Below are 21,051 nucleotides of genomic sequence, written 5' to 3' on the forward strand. Positions count from 1 at the left end.
GGCAGGTGACAACAGGATCTAGGCAACAAGCAGTGGAGCAGACTGCAGCAATGGGGGCTGCACTTGCAAACTGGTAGCTTCTGGTGGCTAGCAGCGCCACAATCGATTAAAGTGGTACACCACCAGCCTGTCAACCATACTGATATCACAAAGATGGCATCCCTGGTGGCAGACAACAGTGGCCAGTATCCACTTGGGATACCCATAGGTGTGATACTGGTGCTTAGCGGCCAGAGATGCCTTGGGAGCTGCCTGCTGTCAGACACACTGCTCACAAGGCCCAACAATATTGACAATTTCGCCATCAATCCCTGGCCAAAAATCATGTCTACTAAACTCCACAATGGCCCTGGTAGAGAAGGCATAGAACCTCATGCTGTAAAGTGGTGGGAATGACTACTCCGTGACAGAGGTCTTCTGTGGACAATAGCAAAACACCATCAGAAACAGAGAGACGACACCATAAGAAAAAGTAATTGTGCAACCATAAGGAAAAGTAAATGTGCAGAGGGTCCGGAGCATGACCCAGCAGTTTATCTGGCCAGTCCTGTTGAACAAACCAAACCACCTGACAAAGAATCCAGCAGCACTGCCAGTTGCTATGTGCAACCTCATAATTGGGAAACTCTTGATTGGGGCCAGTGTTTCAGTATCAAGATAGAAGCGAAGCAATTTTTCTTGACCAAAGTCAGGATCTTGACCCACAGGAAGGTGGGACAAGGCGTCCACATTGGCTTGTTTAGATGTAGGTCGAAAATGGATTCCATAATTGTAGCAAGACAAGAACAGCATCCAGTGTTGTTGGTGGTGTGCTGCCTTGTCAGGTAAGGAAGTGTCAGGGTTAGACAGGAAAATCAAGGGTTTATGGTCCGTTATAAGGTGAGCTATACAAGAAAAACATGAAATTTTGTGAGAGTATTGATGATGACAAGAGCCTCTTTTTCCACCTGAGAGTAATGCTGTGGGCTGAAGTGAGAGATTTAGAGGCAAAAGCAAAAGGTCGTTCAGAGCCATCAGCATATCAGTGCACTATGATCCTGCTGAGGCCATACTGTGTGGCATCAGTCACCAAAATTATGTGCTTGGACAGAATGTAGCTAAACAAGGGGCTGAGAGTAGTTTGGATTTCAACATTTGAAAAGCATGTTTGCCATCTGGGTTTCAGTACAAAGGTACATTCTTGTGTAACAAGGCATGCAATGGGTGGGCCAATGTGGCCGCTTCTGACAGAAATTTATGGTAGTAGGTTGTCTTTCCTAGGACAACCTGAAGCTCCTTCATAGATGAGGAGCTAGGCATAGACGTAACAGCAGAGATGTGGTCTGACAGAGGGCGAACCCCATTCCACGAGACCTCGGACACCAAAGAAACAATAGATGGTTGTACCGTAAGCCTGCAGACTATATAACAGAAAACAAAGTGCGAAATTTTTTTTAAACAATATCATCTAGATAGTTAATGCAACCCAGGACAGTCATAGTCAGTAGTGCTAAAAATCATTGGAAAATGTCAGGGGCACTAGCCACACCAAAAGGAAGGTGCAAATATTGATAGAGACCAAAAAGAGTATTCAAAACCACAATTTGCCAAAACTCTTTATCCACAGGAACCTGCAGATATGCTTCAGAAAATTTAATTTTATAAAGGCACTGGCCATCCAATAGTTCTTCCTCAGGTGGGAGAGGATACATTTCCACAATCAACAGTGCATTGACAGTAGTACTGATGTCGCCACAGAGGCAAGGTTCCTCCTATGGCTTCTGAATTACAACCAACGGAGATGACCATTCACTGGTCATAACAGGTTGCACCACCCCTAGAGATTGAAGTCTGTCCAATCCTGCTTTCACTTGTTCTCTCAGAGCGACAGGAATAGGACATGCACAACAAAAATGAGGCTGAGCCATGGATTTCAAAGAAATATGAACAGAAAAATTTGTTGCACACCCTGTACCTTACAAAAACAAGTCTGAAAACTCCTCATACAGTGTTTCCAGTTGTGAATACAGTACCTGATGGGACACAAGGTGAACTGCATTGGTAATAGAAAATCCAAAGGCATGAAATGTGCCATCCCAAACAAGTTGTCAACACCATCTTCAGCAACCAACAAAAGTGTAGTGGAACAAACCACTGACTTGTAAGAGGCAGATGCCATAAATTGTCTGGACAGCACAATGTTCTGTTGATTATAACTAACCAGCTTCCTCATGACCGATGTCAGCTGCAGTGAGCCTAAACTCACATAGGTCTGAGAATTAAATAACATCACTGCAGTGCCTGTGTCAACTTGTAGCTGGATCACTTGGCAAAAAACACTTAACTCAGTAAACAGCTTGGGAGAAGTCACAAGCATTGGAATCACACTGTTTACATCCATGTCCATATCCTGAGCAGCCTTCAGCAAACAACACACGGATGCAATGTGGCCTTTTGTGTGGCAAGCATTGCAAGCAGTCCAGCACTTAGGGCCTTTTGTGCTGGACAAGATAGAAATGGAGAATGCTGATGCTGGTGCTGTGGTGTTTGCTGCTGCTTGGCACAGACTTGGTCAGCTCAACACTGGGCTCGCATGTTTACCATTTCTGCTCCCTTGTGCATGCTGTCTGTTGTCCTAGTGGGCACATTGGTGACACTAATGCCACATCAATTTGGTCACGTGCTGCCTGAGAAACTTCAGAAGACTGGGGGAGGAGTTCACAGTATAGAGCTTCTGGAACACTTCCTTGTCTGGAGCTAAACAGATAATTGTGTCACACACGATGGGATTCATGGTGTCATTATGGGCATCAGTAACGAACTGACACTTACAGCTAAGGCTGTGAAGTTTGGCTGCCCAGTGCCAGTATGTCTGGTTTTGTTTATTAAGGCATCAGTAGAATTCATCTCGTGCTGCTATGACATGCATTTGCTTATAGTAGTAGTTGGACAATAAACTGCTCATGTGGTCAAAAGTAAGAGCTGCTGGTTCTTGTCAAGTGGCAAGCTGACACAGTAAATGATACGCCTTAGGTGGAATCCACGAGAAGAATAAGGTTTTGCACAAATTTGAGTCTGTTACACCAAGAGCCAAAAAAATGTTCAAGTTCTTTTTCATAAGCTTGCCAATCCTTGGCTCAATCATTATATGGAGGGCCAGTGGAATGGTACCCTGTCTGTTGATGGAAGCCAACAAAGTGGTCACAGCTGAAGGAAGCTGTTCAATCAGGACCAGTAGCATGGCATCCATAATGAATAAATGTGATGAAACTACACTTAAATATTGCACATGTGGAACCTGTTCCAAACTTGTTGGCAATCATGTAGTAACAAAGCAGTACACAAACCGATCCAAGTCACACAAACATGGATTCATTCATAACCTCTTAACATTAAGATTCTCGGAACTCCAGAAGACAGAAACGTATGTGTGCATGATACAAACTAGAAATAAAGCAGAAGGTTCAGTCAGTGCTGCTCCATGCTTATATAGGTGTGAGTTGCCAGGTGGCAGTGTGGCGGGGACCATCCCATGTGCACGCTTCTTACTGGTGGCCTCTAGTGGTTGACCCGCGCACATACAGTTGACAGGTGATTGAGCACACACATGCGGTGACCCACAGTCAATGCACTCACACTCTTACTTGCATGCATTAGTAGCAGGATACATAAAGGAATATTTATATTTGGAGGAAGATTTAAGAAATCGTGGGCATGAAATATGTGCTATGACAATAGGACTGTATTTATTTGAGAGCATAGCGTTCGGAAGGAGATAGGTTCTGGCTGCAAGAACTTGAAAAAGCTGTTCAGGACCAGAGTGCCAATGTTCGGGCCCATGGTTAAAACATAACAAAATCTTTCAATATACAGTTTGCAATAATACATATATAACAATTGTTCAAAATCATAATTACATGTTTTTAATAAATTCCTGGCCTGTTTTTTATTAGTCTCCACAAGGTCTGAAGCGTAACATTCAAAGAACATTGGCAACATGGGGTCCGGAATTCTTTTCTGGGCCTTCTGGGAACCATGCAGCAAACAATCGAACTTTACGTACAGGAGCCCTATTTGTGTTGGCATGGTTTCATGCAATAATTCAGGAAAGACGCAGTTTCATTCCTCAGGGATGGACTTCCTATTATGAATTTGGTGATGCTGACCTACGTGTTGCCACTGACATGATAGATCGTCTCTGTCAGGCAGGTGAGTTGACAATGCATAGTGTAATGTATATTTTTGAAACAGATGTTATTTAATTTCCTAATCAATTCACAAAACAATTTACATTTTGTGAATGTCATCATTCACACCGTTGACATATTAACAGTGTAAAATTAATTTCTTACACTATAATTGGCAATGAATTTTCTTTTAATCTGTAATTACATTTGTTTTTCTAGCATTGTAAATTATTATCCAGCATATATTATGATACATGCCTTCTTAAATTAAGAAACGTTTTTTCATTCAGGTTACTCCATTACCATAAAGAACTTATATTTTGTAGATAATGTTTTTAGTTTTGCTTTGAAAGAGCAGATCGTATCTGTGTCTTCTGTATGTTGTGGTGCTTTGTTATATAATTTGACGACATTGTACAGTAAACTTTTCTAAGTTTTAACTTTATTTTTTTCTGTGTGTATGAAAATTATAGCCATTCTAGTTTCATAATTATCTGCTAAACAGTTTTGGCATAGTAGTAGTAGTAGTTTTTTTTTTTTTTTTTTTTTTTTTTTTTTTTTTTTTTTTTTTTTTTTTTTTTTTTTTTACGCACATGACATTCTGAAAAATGTATTCACAAGGAACAGTTAAGATTTCCAGCCTTTCAAAACATTTTAATGCGGAGAACTGTGCTGCCACTCTTGGTTATTGTATATATTGCTCTTGGCTGTGATCTGAATGTATTTTGTATATTTTTACTATTCACTTCCACAAAAATAATGTGAACATGATACTAAGAAATGTGTATAGCGATACACTTTGTGGCTTTGTTGTACGTCAATCAGGGAGTGGATTATTCATGCCTGTGCCCAAATACCTGTACATGTATTGGTTAAAGTGCACCAGGAATGGAGTATACAAGTAGCAACAACCGTGCAACAAGACACCATTGTTTTTGTCATGTAATTATCTGTCAGTTTGATATGTCACATGATAACCTTTCCATAGCGGAATTATGTGGTAAATCCAAGATGATAGCTTCCAGAATCAATGCCATGTTGGTAACGTAGCCTCACAGTCTTTCCCCTCTCCCAAATGATACTACCTGACTTTAAATTTCTGTTTATCTGCATGTTTTTGTATTAGAGGTGTGGCTCCAAACCTATGGATCATCTTGCAGATCTGTAGTGGGAAATTTGAAATAGTTATGAGATACATGGATTCCTTATTACGCTATCTGTAATACAGAAAAGTAGTATTTAATAACCTTTGGTGATTTTATTCTAGATATTTGAAGAATGCTGATCTTAAAAATGATCTCAAACCTTATTTAGCTCCTGTACTTTGATCTCAGTACTTGACTTTCTAACAGAGATGGATAAAGGCAGTAGAACTGTGACTGATAGTGATTTCTTTGATGAAGTTCAAAACAAGAAAATAACCCAGTAATAAATTCTCTCTCTGATCATAGTGCATAGTAAGTTGGGATAAACAAGTAGTATCTTACAATATCAATTCCCTTCAGTGGTAATCAGTTAGAATAATTAGTGACTCCTGGACAAACATCTTAACAGTAATTTACAAAAGATGACCTGGGATAAGAATTTATAGTGAACTAAATGCTGATATAAATAGTAGTCTGTTCCACGAGAAATTCATATTGTCATTGGAAAGTACCTTTGCCCATAAAACAATCAGAAAAGACATTAAACAGCTATGTAAAAAGCTATGGCTCCCTAGAGGGATTAAAGTGTTTTGTGGAAGGAAAAAGAAAATGTATTTTTGGATACTACAAAAATTAGTCAAAATCACTAAGAAAAGTTACTAAAAAGTTAAGAAACAAGCATATTATATCAGAAATCAGTGCTTCTGGCAACAGATTTATGTCTGTATGGAAAGTAGTGAAATGAGAGTTAGGACAACAGACTACAGAGCAGGATAACATCACTATTGATGTAAATTAAATGCCTGTAAATGATCAGTCAAAGGTAGCAGAAATGTTTAATAATAATTTCTTAAATATAGTAAGAAAAACATGTACAAGCTGTTCAGAAGAAAAGTGGAAACAATGTATAAAGCAACACTCATAAAATTCAATCATATGGATGTCTCACCTATGTCTCCATCTGAAACTAAGAAATTTTTGTATGCTCTCAAAAATAAAAACTCATGTGGATTTGAAGATGTTTCCATGAGAGTACTAAAGAGTTGATCTCACTTAATAAGTACTATCTTTTTTTAACTGTATAATAGATCACTAACTCAGAAATTTTTTCAGTGTGATCACAATATGCCGTTTTTAAACCCCTCTATAACAAAAATGTGATAAGAGATATGTCAATAACTACAGACCTTTTAACACAGTCATTCACCAAATTTTACAAACATTAAGTAATGGAATAGTAACAGTTGGTATTTTCTCTTACTGTGTGAATCATAATCTCATCCTAAATAAACTGAAGTTTTATGCAATTGATGGTACAGCCAGTCAATGGATAATTTCATATATAATGAAAAAAATGCAGAAGGATGTACTTCATAATTCAGTCAATGTAAGTAGGGGAGATTCTTCAGACTGAGAAGAAATTTCCTATATGATATTCCACATAATTACTTCTGTCAGAATCAGTACTTTTTGCAGATGACCACTCAGAGAGAAACAGTAAATAATGTTCTTAAAAGTATGGGTTTTTGCAAAAGGCCTCATCTCATTTTCAGAAACAAACAGCAATATTGTGAAAATGATAGATTGCTACTCACCATATAAACCACACATCAAGTCACAAACAGGCACAACAAAAAGACTGCTATACATTTTAGCTTTTGGCCAAAAGTCCTTCTTCCAAACTGTTACAGTAATTAAATATCTAGTCACACGCACTTTGTGAATACAGCAAGCAAAATGTTATAAAAGGAGGGCATCTAGTCTCTAAATAGTAAAAGCTGCCACCTGTCCTAATTTCCTTCTGGCTATCTAGTTTCTTATCTCCAATCAGTACCTGAATAAATTTTTCTCTAAAAGCTAGAGATTTGATGCTCCTTCCTGCTGATTGATTGTAAAACCGAAGGGCATTGTGCAGATAAATTTCTGTTACATATATAGTGAGCTTTTTCAGGCATTTAATAGTTTTTCTCGGTTCTGAATGACATAACATTTGAACTGACTGATCAACACCTGCCATACTATTGTTGTAGTCTCTGACTATGTTTGATTTCGAGGAAACTTAGCCATTTTGATAGTGAATTTCCACAATTTTGGCACAGTGCATATTATAAATGGTCAAGACTTCCCTTTTGTCCTTCCATTTGCAAACAACAACATTATCACTTCTTTTCCACACCATCTGACCTTTCTCTAGTTTCATAGCAACTAACAGTTTTGGGTATTCCTTTTTGTTGTTACATAATGTTCCACACACATAGTTTTTGCAAGTAGACAACAGTTTTGTAAGTGATGCAGAATTATAAAAATTGCCTATATGAAGCACATATTTTCCGTTCAAGAAAACTTCCATCAGGTGTAAAACAGCTTCAGATGCATGACTCACCTTGGCCTTCTCCTGTGACTTGCCACAGTAGATTTTTATTTTTAGAACCACATCATTACATTCACAGAGTTCATAAAATTAACACCATACTTGTATTTCTTATTCTTGATGCACTAACTGATAAAAAGATGGCCACGCTACAAAACTGTTTATTCCTCAATGCAGACATTCTTGTCTAGAACATAATTATTGTTCATGATACTATTGAAATGGTCCAAAGCTGGTCTAATTTTGTAGAGCTGGTCATTGGATTTTGATGAGTTGTCTGAGAGATATACATGTCTCAATAACAGCCAAAATTCGTTTCTACTTATGTCAGATCTCCAGAACGTGACATTGTAAAACGGACTTGTACTCCCAGCAATGTTCTATTAATGGAAAACAACAAGGCCCTATGTGCAAAAACAGTCCCAAAAATACTTTTGTTTCCACAATATCTGTATACCTCCACCTGGAGAGTCTGGTTGATCTTCTCCTCCCATGTTTTTCTGCTTTTTGGCTCACTTATAGAGTTGTTTGTTCACACGGGACGCAATACATGAAAGTCACAGATCAAGTAAACAGAGTAAGACGTGTGTACACTTTAACAGTCAAATCATAACTGAGTCCGAGTCTAGTGGCCGCTGGCTGGCTGGCCACTTAGGTGGTGCTGTTGCTGCATGGCTGGCAGACAGCGACGCATGTAGAGGACGCATGTAACTGCGCAGCGGCACTTAGAAAGATCGGCGAGTCACAACAAATTTCACTACATGTATAGCTCAAGACAGTAGCATGCTAATAGATAATGTATTTGTACAGAAAGAGGATGTAAAACTGACACATGCTTTCCCTGTGCTAAATGGATTGTCAGACCATGATGCACAACTGATTGACCTACAAAACCTAGCAGGGTGTACAGTTCGGAAACCATTAAGTAAAAGTGTGAGGTCGCTCAACCCGGTATCTATAGAGCACCTCAGAGAAAGCTTAAGAAATGTTAATTGGGGAGATGTATATAATGAGCCAAATGCTAATGATAAATGCATCATATCCCTTTTTGAACATTGTTTCCCAAAGAAAATTACTAAATGTAACACACACACTTTTCAAAGAAACCTTGGATTACTACAGGTATTAAAGTGTCTTCAGAAAGAAAAAGAAAACTGTATGAGACAGCAAGAACTAGTAAAGATCCGAAAGTAGTTTTACACTATAAAAATTTTTGTAACACACTGAGAAAAGCTGTAAGGAAATCAAGAAATATGTGCATTACAGAATAAATTAACAACTCTGGCAATAAAACAAAATCAATATGGAATGTGGTTAGAAGGGAGACAGGAAAACTAACCACTGGGGTAAGCAGTATTACTACACTCCTGGAAATTGAAATAAGAACACCGTGAATTCATAGTCCCAGGAAGGGGAAACTTTATTGACACATTCCTGGGGTCAGATACATCACATGATCACACTGACAGAACCACAGGCACATAGACACAGGCAACAGAGCATGCACAATGTCGGCACTAGTACAGTGTATATCCACCTTTAGCAGCAATGCAGGCTGCTATTCTCCCATGGAGACGATCGTAGAGATGCTGGATGTAGTCCTGTGGAACGGCTTGCCATGCCATTTCCACCTGGTGCCTCAGTTGGACCAGCGTTCGTGCTGGACGTGCAGACCGCATGAGACGACACTTCATCCAGTCCCAAACATGCTCAATGGGGGACAGATCCGGAGATCTTGCTGACCAGGGTAGTTGACTTACACCTTCTAGAGCACGTTGGGTGGCACGGGATACATGCGGACGTGCATTGTCCTGTTGGAACAGCAAGTTCCCTTGCCGGTCTAGGAATGGTAGAACGATGGGTTCGATGATGGTTTGGATGTACCGTGCGCTATTCAGTGTCCCCTCGATGATCACCAGTGGTGTACGGCCAGTGTAGGAGATCGCTCCCCACACCATGATGCCGGGTGTTGGCCCTGTGTGCCTCGGTCGTATGCAGTCTTGATTGTGGTGCTCACCTGCACGGCGCCAAACACGCATACGACCATCATTGGCACCAAGGCGGAAGCGACTCTCATCGCTGAAGACGACACGTCTCCATTCGTCCCTCCATTCACGCCTGTCGCGACACCACTGGAGGCGGGCTGCACGATGTTGGGGCGTGAGCGGAAGACGGCCTAACGGTGTGCGGGACCGTAGCCCAGCTTCATGGAGACGGTTGCGAATGGTCCTCGCCGATACCCCAGGAGCAACAGTGTCCCTAATTTGCTGGGAAGTGGCGGTGCGGTCCCCTACGGCACTGCGTAGGATCCTACGGTCTTGGCGTGCATCCGTGCGTCGCTGCGGTCCGGTCCCAGGTCGACGGGCACGTGCACCTTCCGCCGACCACTGGCGACAACATCGATGTACTGTGGAGACCTCACGCCCCACGTGTTGAGCAATTCGGCGGTATGTCCACCCGGCCTCCCGCATGCCCACTATACGCCCTCTCTCAAAGTCCGTCAACTGCACATACGGTTCACGTCCACGCTGTCGCGGCATGCTACCAGTGTTAAAGACTGCGATGGAGCTCCGTATGCCACGGCAAACTGGCTGACACTGACGGCGGCGGTGCACAAATGCTGCGCAGCTAGCGCCATTCGACGGCCAACACCGCGGTTCCTGGTGTGTCCGCTGTGCCGTGCGTGTGATCATTGCTTGAACAGCCCTCTCGCAGTGTCCGGAGCAAGTATGGTGGGTCTGACACACCGGTGTCAATGTGTTCTTTTTTCCATTTCCAGGAGTGTATTAAAGAGAATGAGACCATCCTAACCAACAGTACACAAGTAGCAAATGTATTTAACAACCATTTCTTAAGTGTAGGAGAAAAAAATTGGTGAGAACAGTTCAAAAGAAAAAGCCAGGCAGTATATGGAAGAGTCTGTTGAAAAAATTTAGTCAGATTAAGTTTCACCTAACAACCTCTTGTGAAATTAGTAAAATTATTAAATCTTTGAAAAGTAAATGTTCTGTTGGAGTAGATGACGTCTCTAATAAGATATTAAAACAATGTGAAGCAATTACAACTGATGTTCTGAGTCACATATATAATGCATCACTAACTCAAGGTATTTTCCCAGACAGGTTAAAAAAAATGGTTCAAATGGCTCTGAGCACTATGCGTCTTAACTTCTGAGGTCATCAGTCGCCTAGAACTTAAAACTAATTAAACCTAACTAACCTAAGGACATCACACACATCCATGCTCGAGGCAGGATTCTTACCTGCGACCGTAGTGGTCGCTCGGTTCCAGACTGTAGCGCCTAGAACTGCGCGCCTCTCCGGCCGGCCCCAGACAGGTTAAAATACGCCATTGTCAGGCTTCTCTACAAAAAGGGGGACACCACAGATGTCAATAATTATCAGCCAGTATCCTTGCTTAAAGCATTTTCAAAAATATTCGAGAAAGTAATGTACTCAAGGGTGGTTAGCCATCTCAACAGTAATGGGATACTTAGTAAATCACAGTTCGGATTTCAAAAATGCTGTTCCACTGAGACAGCAATATACAATTTCACTGTCACATAATAGAGTCTTTAAATAGTAAACTGTCACCAATAGGAATTTTCAGGGACTTATCTAAACCATTTGATTGTGTGAACTATGACATAATGTTACAGAAATTACAATTCTTTGGTATAAATGGAATAACTTATGAGTGGTTTGAAAAAGTTAGAGCCTTGCTAGGACTTAAATGTAAACTTTCTAAGTAATTCTGATAGGAAAAGTGAACTAGAAGTGTTATTAACAACGTATGACTTAGAATCAGTGATCAATTTCCCTACACGTATAGCTCAAGACAGTAGCATGCTAATAGATAATGTATTTGTACAGAAAGAGGATGTAAAGTAACTTTTTCAAATTTTATTTTACCTAGTGGCTTTGTCAGAACATTATCTTTTTGCTCTTTTGTGCTAATGTGCTTGAACACAACTTTCTTAGCATAAAGTTTCTCCCTCACAAATAAAATTTTAAGATCTATGCACTGAAGTTTAAGATGGAATTGTTGGCTCTTGCAAAGGCGTATTACTGGCATGTTATCTTAATAAAGTGCAACAGCTCTTTGACTACCAGAAAGACTATAATACAAGAAACTGTGGAACACCTAATGTAATTTCACTCCAGTTAGATGAAATGGCAAACTTATTTAAATCACTTGACCCATATAAGGAAACTTTTTGCGTCCTGTTCTGCAGGTATGACTTAAGTAAAACAAACACATGCTTTCCCTGTGGTAAATGGATTGTCAGACCACGATGCACAACTCCCTCACAAATAAAATTTTAAGATCTATGCACTGAAGTTTATGATGGAATTGTTGGCTCTTGCAAAGGCTTATTACTGGTATATTATCTTAATAAAGTCAACAGCTCTTTGACTACCAGAGAGACTATAATACAAGAAACTGTGGAACACCTAATGTAAGTTCACCCCAGTTAGATGAAATGGCAAACTTATTTAAATCACTTGACCCATATAAGGAAACTTTTTGCATCCTGTTCTGCAGGTATGACTTAAGTAAAACAAACACATGCTTTCCCTGTGGTAAATGGATTGTCAGACCACAATGCACAACTGATTGACCTACAAAACCTAGAAGGGTGTACAGTTCGGAAACCATTCAGTTAAAGTGTGAGGTCGCTCAAAATCAGTTAGGACCATGTATTCAGTTTCATAAAGTTGTGCTTTTCTGTCTTTCAAGAACTTGCTTGTAGCAGCAGATACTGAAATTTGTGAGAATCGTTGTGTCTGTAATTGTTTTAAATTTGTCAAGATAATATAGACATTTTGTTCAGCAATTTTTCAAGTTTTTCCATATAATTCAGTACCATAACTTCACTAATGATTGTTGTATCTATCCAATATCGCATATGAATTAGTCAACAGCCGTAACATCAATTGTAGTGTAATGTGAATTATTTCCTCATTTGCGAAAATTCATGTCTATGTTCACAGTCAAAAAAAAAAAAAAAAAAAAAAAAAAAAAAAAAAAAAAAAAAAAAAAAAAAAAAAAACAGATTTTTATATTCAGTTCCACCAGAGATAACTAGCCCCAAACTTTACCAAAAATAAAGATTTTCAAATTTCAAAAAATTATAAAAAATTAAGGAAATGTTTGTCAGTTTTGGTGTTGTATATAAAGCTAGTAATTTATGATATCTAACTAGAGTAAAATAGTACACCTTGATAAATCACTCCTTGGTTGTTATTTTTGGTACAAAAAGTGGATTTTTCTAAATTTTGAATACTAAACTTTGGAGATAATTTTGACTGGTTATTTTTGAATTTAGGGTATTTTAGGTAATAAACAATGTTGTAGAAGAGACTTTTCTAAAAATAATAATGTCCATTGCAATGTTGTAACTTAACGCAGTGCAGAGATATTCAAATTAACACTTGTCTCCAAATTAAAAAACCATCTTGCACTTACAAATAAAAATGGCCACCATTCAGTAACTCTGCAAAACAATTTAAAAAAAAAAAAACTGTTTTGAACCTCTCTATTATAGGGTGATCACATATTTAAAAAACCAAAATATTTAAACATGTTCAAGCATCTAGCTTAATTTTTATTGGATCACTTCACTTGAATTGACCCATAAACAAAAGAAAGAAGCATCCCAATCTCGACATTTGAAACACAGCAGTGCTCTCTGCATAGTTTGGTTGGCACTGATAGCCATCCATGTTGAAATGCACTAACTGCAGGATTAAGTTCTTTTTAACACAGAATAACTAACCTGATGGATGTGGTAATGGCACAATTGCTGCCAGGACATGGTTCCTATCTACACCAAAACATGCATCTTTCTTTTTAGATCATAAAAACACAGTAAAACAAATTTGTCAAAAATGTGGACTTAGTGCCTTTCAACAGTGAGCAACTCAGGCATGGGAGCAATACTGTTTTCATCCCTAGCATATAACAGATTCAGTTTTAGGATTCCCTTAATGTAATGGAATACACATTTTTAAATATTCCATAAATCCAGACTTGTGGATGGTTGTTACCTGTTGAGAATGCTAATTGCTACACGAATATGTGGTCTGGAACCTAATATGATGTACATCAATGACAGTATTAATTTTCTACAGCTTTTCTCAATGTCTTCATGTCCAGATTTTTCTCTTTTTTAACACACTGCTGTCAAAATATTCCTCCGTAGGAGTTGAAATAGAATTTCATTCAAACATATCAAATGCTTGCAATGATTTTTTAAGATAGGTACTTTTTCAAATAGTAACAGTAACCTCCCTTAAATACTAAACAATATTCATTTCCAAATATTTCCTAAGCAGACATAAATCCTTAATTTTACAGTTATCACTCACTAGCAGCTTTACATTATCAGTTTCACTCTAGGAAGTTTAGCCTCTCAGCAATTCAGCAATGTAGACAAGTATGGATGTTTTATGGCTATTTTCTGTCTTTATATACAAGCAATACTCAAACTCACTTCTTACAAATCCTAAGCCGGTTATTACTGTGTGGTTTTCCAATCTTGTGGTGAGTCTTTTAAACGATACTGGGCCTTTATAAGTTTACAAATTTTGCCATTCATTTTACTGCAACATCCAATAGGTAGTTTAACGTAAAAGTCTCAAACTATCTATCTGTAGAGAAAAGCACTACGAACATCCAGCTGATATATGAGACAGTTATTCTCATTAGACAAAAATGGAAAAAGTTTCCCTGAAGTTAGGCTGTATATCACTGAGTAAGACAGTCTTTGTTGGAACATTAAGCTACATGACGAGCTTTATAAGAACCGACATTACCTTTCTCATCTCTTTTTCACTTAAAAACCCATTTTCTGTGTCAGTAACATTACAACACTCTAGCTTAAATACTTAATCCCATGTATTATTTTCTTCCAGGGATTCCAGCTCTATTGCTATCGTATCTTTCCAGTTTTCAGCATCACTACAAGATATTGTTTCAGTGTACGTGCTGGGACCATCATTAACTGCAGCCAACAGGCCCAACTCATAACCCTATTGGGTCTCAGATTGTCTGTCCTCTCATCCTCATCATCTACATTTTTCTCTGCATCCTCAAAAAGAACTTCTCTGTTTTCTTTGTATTCACTGATTTCTTGTTCGTCTCGAAGCGGACTTCTGTTTTCTTCCACAACCTCAGTATTCATTTTTTCTTTATACCTCTCTGATTCTGAAACATTATCTATGTTTTCTTTTTCACAACAAATAGTATCTGATTCCATTACAGGAACATCAGTTGATGCACCTCAGTTTTCTTTGTGGATAGTATAAATGTTCTGTGCCCCTTCACATCATTATCACAACCCATGAATAAACCTATCTTGTTTTTGGCATCTGGTTTCAACCCAATGTATTTTCAAGTCTTCTAAGGATAATTATCTACCATAAAAGGCTTCAAAAGCAGTTTTACTTCTGACAAGGCTTGGACCAGTTTGATTTAGTACATAAGCCGCTATGTTGACTGCTTCAGCCCAGAAATGTTTGGGAGTTTCTGAAATTATTGAACGAGCTACTCCAACCAAGGTGCACATTTCTCTTTCAGCTCTTCCATTTTGCTGTGGTGTAAAAAAAAAAAAAAAAAAAAAAAAAAAAAAAAAAAAAAAAAAAAAAAAAAATCTTGCTCCTCCAGGCAAATGCATCTCCATAGATCTGCAGACATCTGCATGAACCAATTCAAGTGGGACATTAGTTCTTGACAAATTGATGGGGCAAAGGGAAGAAATGTTTGCCTGCCAAACACACTTCACAAGTGACAAAATTGTTAGTAAAGTGCGCTTCGTTACTGACAAGTACTCTGTGACATTCAGAATGCTTTGATAGCACAATTTTTTATGTTTTCAACAGGTTTAGGCAAATTTACCAGACCACTACCAATACTGACTGATGAAAAAACACAAGTGTCATTAGTGTCAAACATAGAGTGTGTTTCATCTACACACATCAGAGTAACCATTGGCAGTTCTGATTATATTCCATTTAGAGAAAACTGCATATGATATATTTTATTGACACTTTTGGATAATGCATGCTCTTCATCTATACTGTTCAAGAATTCACATTGTTCCTTGTTTGACACTAAACACATGTCTATGTCCAACACAGTTCCTAGTGAAAAGAGATTGAATTTGAATCCAGACACAAAAGGCACTCCACTAAGTACTGTTTTAATAAATTTAACCCCTTCCATGCATACTGTTCCACAGTATGCATCTCATCATGTCACACACAGTAACTGTCATTGAGCTTTAGATATTGTCCAATTTCTTAAACGATTCTCACTTAATGCACATATGCTCGATAGCATAATGAACCAATAATCTTCTAAATTGATACCTTGATTTGTTCACATAAAGCCATTTATGTCCTGAACCTTTTTGTCTTCCTTGGACTTCAGCAACCTGCAATCTGATTTCAAATGACCTCTTTTCTTAAAATAATTGCAGCTTCTCATTTCTCGCTTTGATTTATTTTAGCAGTCCTTTGCAAAATGGTCGTCTTTACAAATGTAACAGGTAATTTTTTGCTGCCTGCTTACGTTGGCCAAAGCAGACTAATTGGATTGATTGTTTCTCTCGTCCTCAGTAAGCAATCTCAAAGTTAACTCATTAAATGTTTATTTCTCAAAGAGCTGGACTCCTATGCTGAACAGAAATTTTTGTGTCTCTCAGGAAATGACCTCAACATCTTGGTTTTTATTTTCTCTGAAATTGGTTCACCTGCTTGCTTCAATTTAATGTTGATTTCTTCTAATTTTGACATGGATGTAACCACCATGTTATCACCAAATGAGAGTGAGAAAAACTTTTGCTGAAGTAGTTGAATGCCCACCACAGACTCTTTCTCATACATAGTCTTCAGTTTGGTCCACATGCCAGCTGACAATGTGAGTAGCACTACCTCCATCTACATCACAGTAAGTTCCTGTGCTTCTGCATTGTTTTCCAGCTAAGTTTTCCTCGTTTGGAGGCTTAATAGCTATGCTGTTGACAATATCTGAAAAGCCTTTTCCTCTGAATATCACTTCCATGGTATTTTTGAACTGCACAGTTATCTCCTCCAGGCAACTTCAAACATTGAGGCGTAGATTGTTCTGCCATGTCATGCCAATAATTTTAAATTTACTGTTGCTTGCAATACCACCAAAAAGACTCTACCACTACACTGAAAAACAGACTTATGCACCTGGACCCATAACATGTAATCAGACCCAGTAAATGATGCTCAATAATAAGTCTGTCTGTACAGAGTTTATTTAAGTATGTAACAGCTAACACTCAGTGGTTGATAACAATAATGCACACAGAGGATAAACAAAAGAAAAACAAAAAGAGAAAAAACACTACAACCATAAAACAACATTAACATTGCACCACTAACAATAGTGATGGATTCAGAGCAGTCATTCTCATATTATTCGCAGTTAGTTCAGCAATACATATACATTAAAAATACATTCCACTGTACACAATGACTGAATACTTAAATTAACATTTAATAAACATTAAAATGTTTAACTTCGTCTTAGGTAACCTCAAGAGAGTAGAAAGAGTGATTCAGGATCAAGAGAAATTGGTATAGTTAAGTTTTGAAAATAATTCACTATTCCTTAAATGTTTAAGCTCAGTGGGAACAACATTGAAAAGTTTTGGGCCAGCATACATAGCACCTCTCTGCATCATGGACATATTTTTTAATTGATAGTGTATCTCATTCTTATATCTAGTGTCATGCAAGCGAACTGCTGGGTTGCTTAGAAAAAGAATGAGGTTCTTTATAACAATGCACATTAGGGAAAAAGTGCTAATTATTCGTAGCTGGCTAAATAATTTGTGACGTGAGGTTCTTGGAATTACTTTACATATGAACTTTTCTGACTAATGAAAATTTTTTGAGCAAGAGGGGAGCTAGCACAGAAGATAACTCCATATGATATGATAGAGTGCACACACATAGACAAAATAAGCTGCCTTTATGGTTGTTTATACAACAGAGCATTCATAATGAAAAAACTGCTGAGCTCAATCTCTTCACAATTTGATGAATGTGATATTCTGAGATTAGTTTTCAGCCTAAGTAAATGTTCAGGAACTTGGCACCATTTACTTGGTTATTGAGTATAGTTAAATTTTCTGTTACGATGCTGGTGTCATCTGCAAAAGTTGTAAATCCACACTCAATATGATCCACAGCTGCAAGCACATCATTAACATAAGTCTGAAACAGTAAAGAACTCATGATGGAACTTTCCAGTAAGTGACAAATAATGCCCTGGTCTGACTTAACAGCTAATCCTCATTCATAACCAACACTTCCAAAATTATTTTCTGATTCCTGTGAGTAAGATAGGATTTTGCCAGGTTAATTAATCGACCCCTCCCACCATACAGCAGGGCTTTAGCTAATAGTAATTGGTGATCCATGCAACTGAAGGCTTTCCTCATACCATAAAAAATACCCACTGATGAACTGTTCTTATTTACAGGTTCTACAGTGGCTTCCAAAAATGTGAATATTCCCTGTTCAGCTGATAAATTCTTTTCAGATACAAATTGTCTTTTATGTAAAATATTGAGGTATACTAGGTGTTTGACAATCCTAGCTTGCAATGGCTCAGCAATCTATGTATTTCAGCGGTCAGTATTTAGCTTGAGGTATTGCCAGATGATGATTTATTTTTTAATGAGACCATGGTATTCTTATTTCTATATCAGTTGAATGTAGTTTATACTGGTGGCTAGTTTTGATCACAATCATTATTTTCAAACTAGACCTGCACTGAAAGTGCTTATCAAATCAAAATTCCACTGACGCACTTGGGCAACATTCACACGACACATAGGTTTGCGAAAGATATGGAGTGATTTTATTACATGCATCATACATTCAATGGATGAAGTTGCACTGAATTCATGTGCTAAAAACACCAGTATAAATTACATAGAATTGTGAGATAAATTTAAATGAAGAATTCTCAAATCTAAGTTGCCCATCCTTACTCAACAAAATGTTGGATTACACAAGTATTCTTAAGTTTTCTACTGGTTATATAAACTGAATGAAGTTGCACTGTTTTAAACAGATTGCCCTTATGCAAAGTTATTATAAATGATTGAAGTGATTTCACAAATTCAGTGTAGCTACATTAACTGACATATTTTACAAAATTCAACTCTCAGAGAGAAAACCTCAAAAAGTTTGTATTGTTGCAGCTGCACTTCAGTTTTCTGCTACAAACGTGCATCAGTGAGCAATTAAGCAACATCAGTCTGCTGTAACAGTGCAGTGACACTTCGGAACGAAATTCAGCAAAAATCCACCAACTTACAACTCCATTTGGTGGTGGTATGTGTAGTTTAAAGCTTCAGAATGTCTGTGCAAGAAGAAATCAATGGGTCAGCCTGCAAAACTCTTCTTCAGTGGTGAAGCAACATTTTTTTGTGAATGGCACAGTGAACAGGCAAACTGTCAAAATCAGGGGGACAGAGGATCTCCACAATGCCATACACCACATTCAAGATTCACCAGAAGTTAATGTGTTCTGTGCAGTCTTACAGTTTAAAGTTTACAGTCAATTTTTCTTCTGTGAGAAACCATTATAGGACATGTGTATCTAGACATGCTGGAAAATACTCTCATGCCACAACTGGAGACTGACAGTGTGGGCTTCATCTACCAACAGGATGTCCTCCACTCTTTCCCAACCTAACATCGTGCGATTTTTTTGGGTGGGGCTATGTGAAAGATTCAGTGTTCACACCCCTTGTACCAACAAACCTACCAGGATGCGAGCTCTTTTGAACAGATGGGTGGGAATTTGCTATGTTTAACATGGAAAAATTATTGATTTGATATCTGCAGAATCAGTAGGCAGCACATATGGAGCAGTGCAAAATACTGAAGCGCCAAAGAAACTGGTATATGTAAAAAGGGGGGATAAGCCACTGCAGTCGGCAATGCCTATATAAGAAAACAAGAACCTGCCACAGTTGTTATATCGGTTACTGCTGCTACAATGGCAGGTTATCAAGATTTAAGTGAGTTTGAACATGGTATTATAGTTGGCGCACTAGCAATGGAACACAGCATCTCTGAGGTAGCGATGAAGTGGGGATTTTCCCATATGACCATTTCATAAGTGTACCATGAATGTCAGGAATCTGGTAAAACATCAAATCTCCGATATTGCTGCAGCTGAAAAAAGATCCTTCAACAATGGGGCCAACGGTGACTGATGAAAATTGTTCATTGTGACAGAAGTGCAACCCTTCCGAAAATTGCTGCAGAGTTCAGTGCTGGGCCATCAACAACTGTCAGGGTGTGAACCATTCGACAAAACATCATTGATGTGATCTTTTGGAGAAAAGGCTCACTTGTGTATCCTTTATGACTTCAAGGCACAAACTTTTCATCTTGCCTGGGCCTGTCAACACCGACATTGGACTGTTGATGACTGAAACATGTTGCCTGGATGGACAAGTCTCATTTCAAATTATATCAAGCAGACGGACATGTACAAATACGGAGACGACCTCCTGAATCCATGGACCCTGCATGTCAAGGGGACTGTTCAAGCTGGTGAAGGCTCAGTAATAGTGTGGAGCGTGTGCAGTTGGAGTGATATGGGACCCCTGATGTGTGTAGATATGACTCTAACAGGTGACTTGTACGTAAGCATCCTGTCTGGTCACCTAGATCCATGCATGTCCATTGTGCATTCTGGTGCACATGAGCAATTCCAGCAGGACAATGTGACTCCCTGCACATCCAGAATTGCTACAGAGTGGCTCCAGGAATAATCATCTGAGTTTAAATACTTCTGCTGGCCACCAAACACCCCAGAAATGAACATTATTGAGCATATCTGGTATTCCTGGCAACATACTGTTCAGAAGAGATCTCCACCTTCTTTATGCATGCAAAGCCCTGTAACAATACGTGAAATATTTTAGCTACAGCAAATCTGTGAAATCACTTCAGTCAGTTATAATAACCTTGTATTTGGGAGTATGAAAACTCCACTCTTCATCCTGCCAGCCTTATTTAAGTTTTCCATGCTTTTCCTAAATTACTTCTGCAAATGCTGATATCGTTCCCACTATAAGGCCACGGACAGTGAACTCTCCCGCCCTTGTCAAACTAGAACTGTAAGTATGTGAGTGCCTGAATATATGAATTATATGTGTGTATTTTAACTATAATACCCTGACATGTCCAGTATCATTATCAACAGATGAACTAAACTACTTACTACTACTACTTTATGATACTATATGTATTTTATTACTGCTATATATGTTTTATTGGCAGTCACTACAACATTATGCAGTACA

The 21,051-nt window shown here is 38.4% G+C and overlaps 1 protein-coding gene across 1 annotated transcript in view; it reads left to right on the forward strand.

Moving 5' to 3' along the window:
• LOC124777773 (cytoplasmic dynein 2 heavy chain 1) overlaps positions 1-21,051 on the forward strand; it is an 829,086-nt gene that overhangs the window by 758,309 nt on the left and 49,726 nt on the right. The window contains exon 65 of the mRNA XM_047253283.1: positions 3,933-4,188. Within this exon, the coding sequence (XP_047109239.1) occupies positions 3,933-4,188 (256 nt within the window). The remainder of the gene's footprint in view (positions 1-3,932; positions 4,189-21,051) is intronic.

This window comes from Schistocerca piceifrons, chromosome 2, assembly GCF_021461385.2.
Source record: "Schistocerca piceifrons isolate TAMUIC-IGC-003096 chromosome 2, iqSchPice1.1, whole genome shotgun sequence".
Lineage (NCBI taxonomy): Eukaryota > Metazoa > Arthropoda > Insecta > Orthoptera > Acrididae > Schistocerca > Schistocerca piceifrons.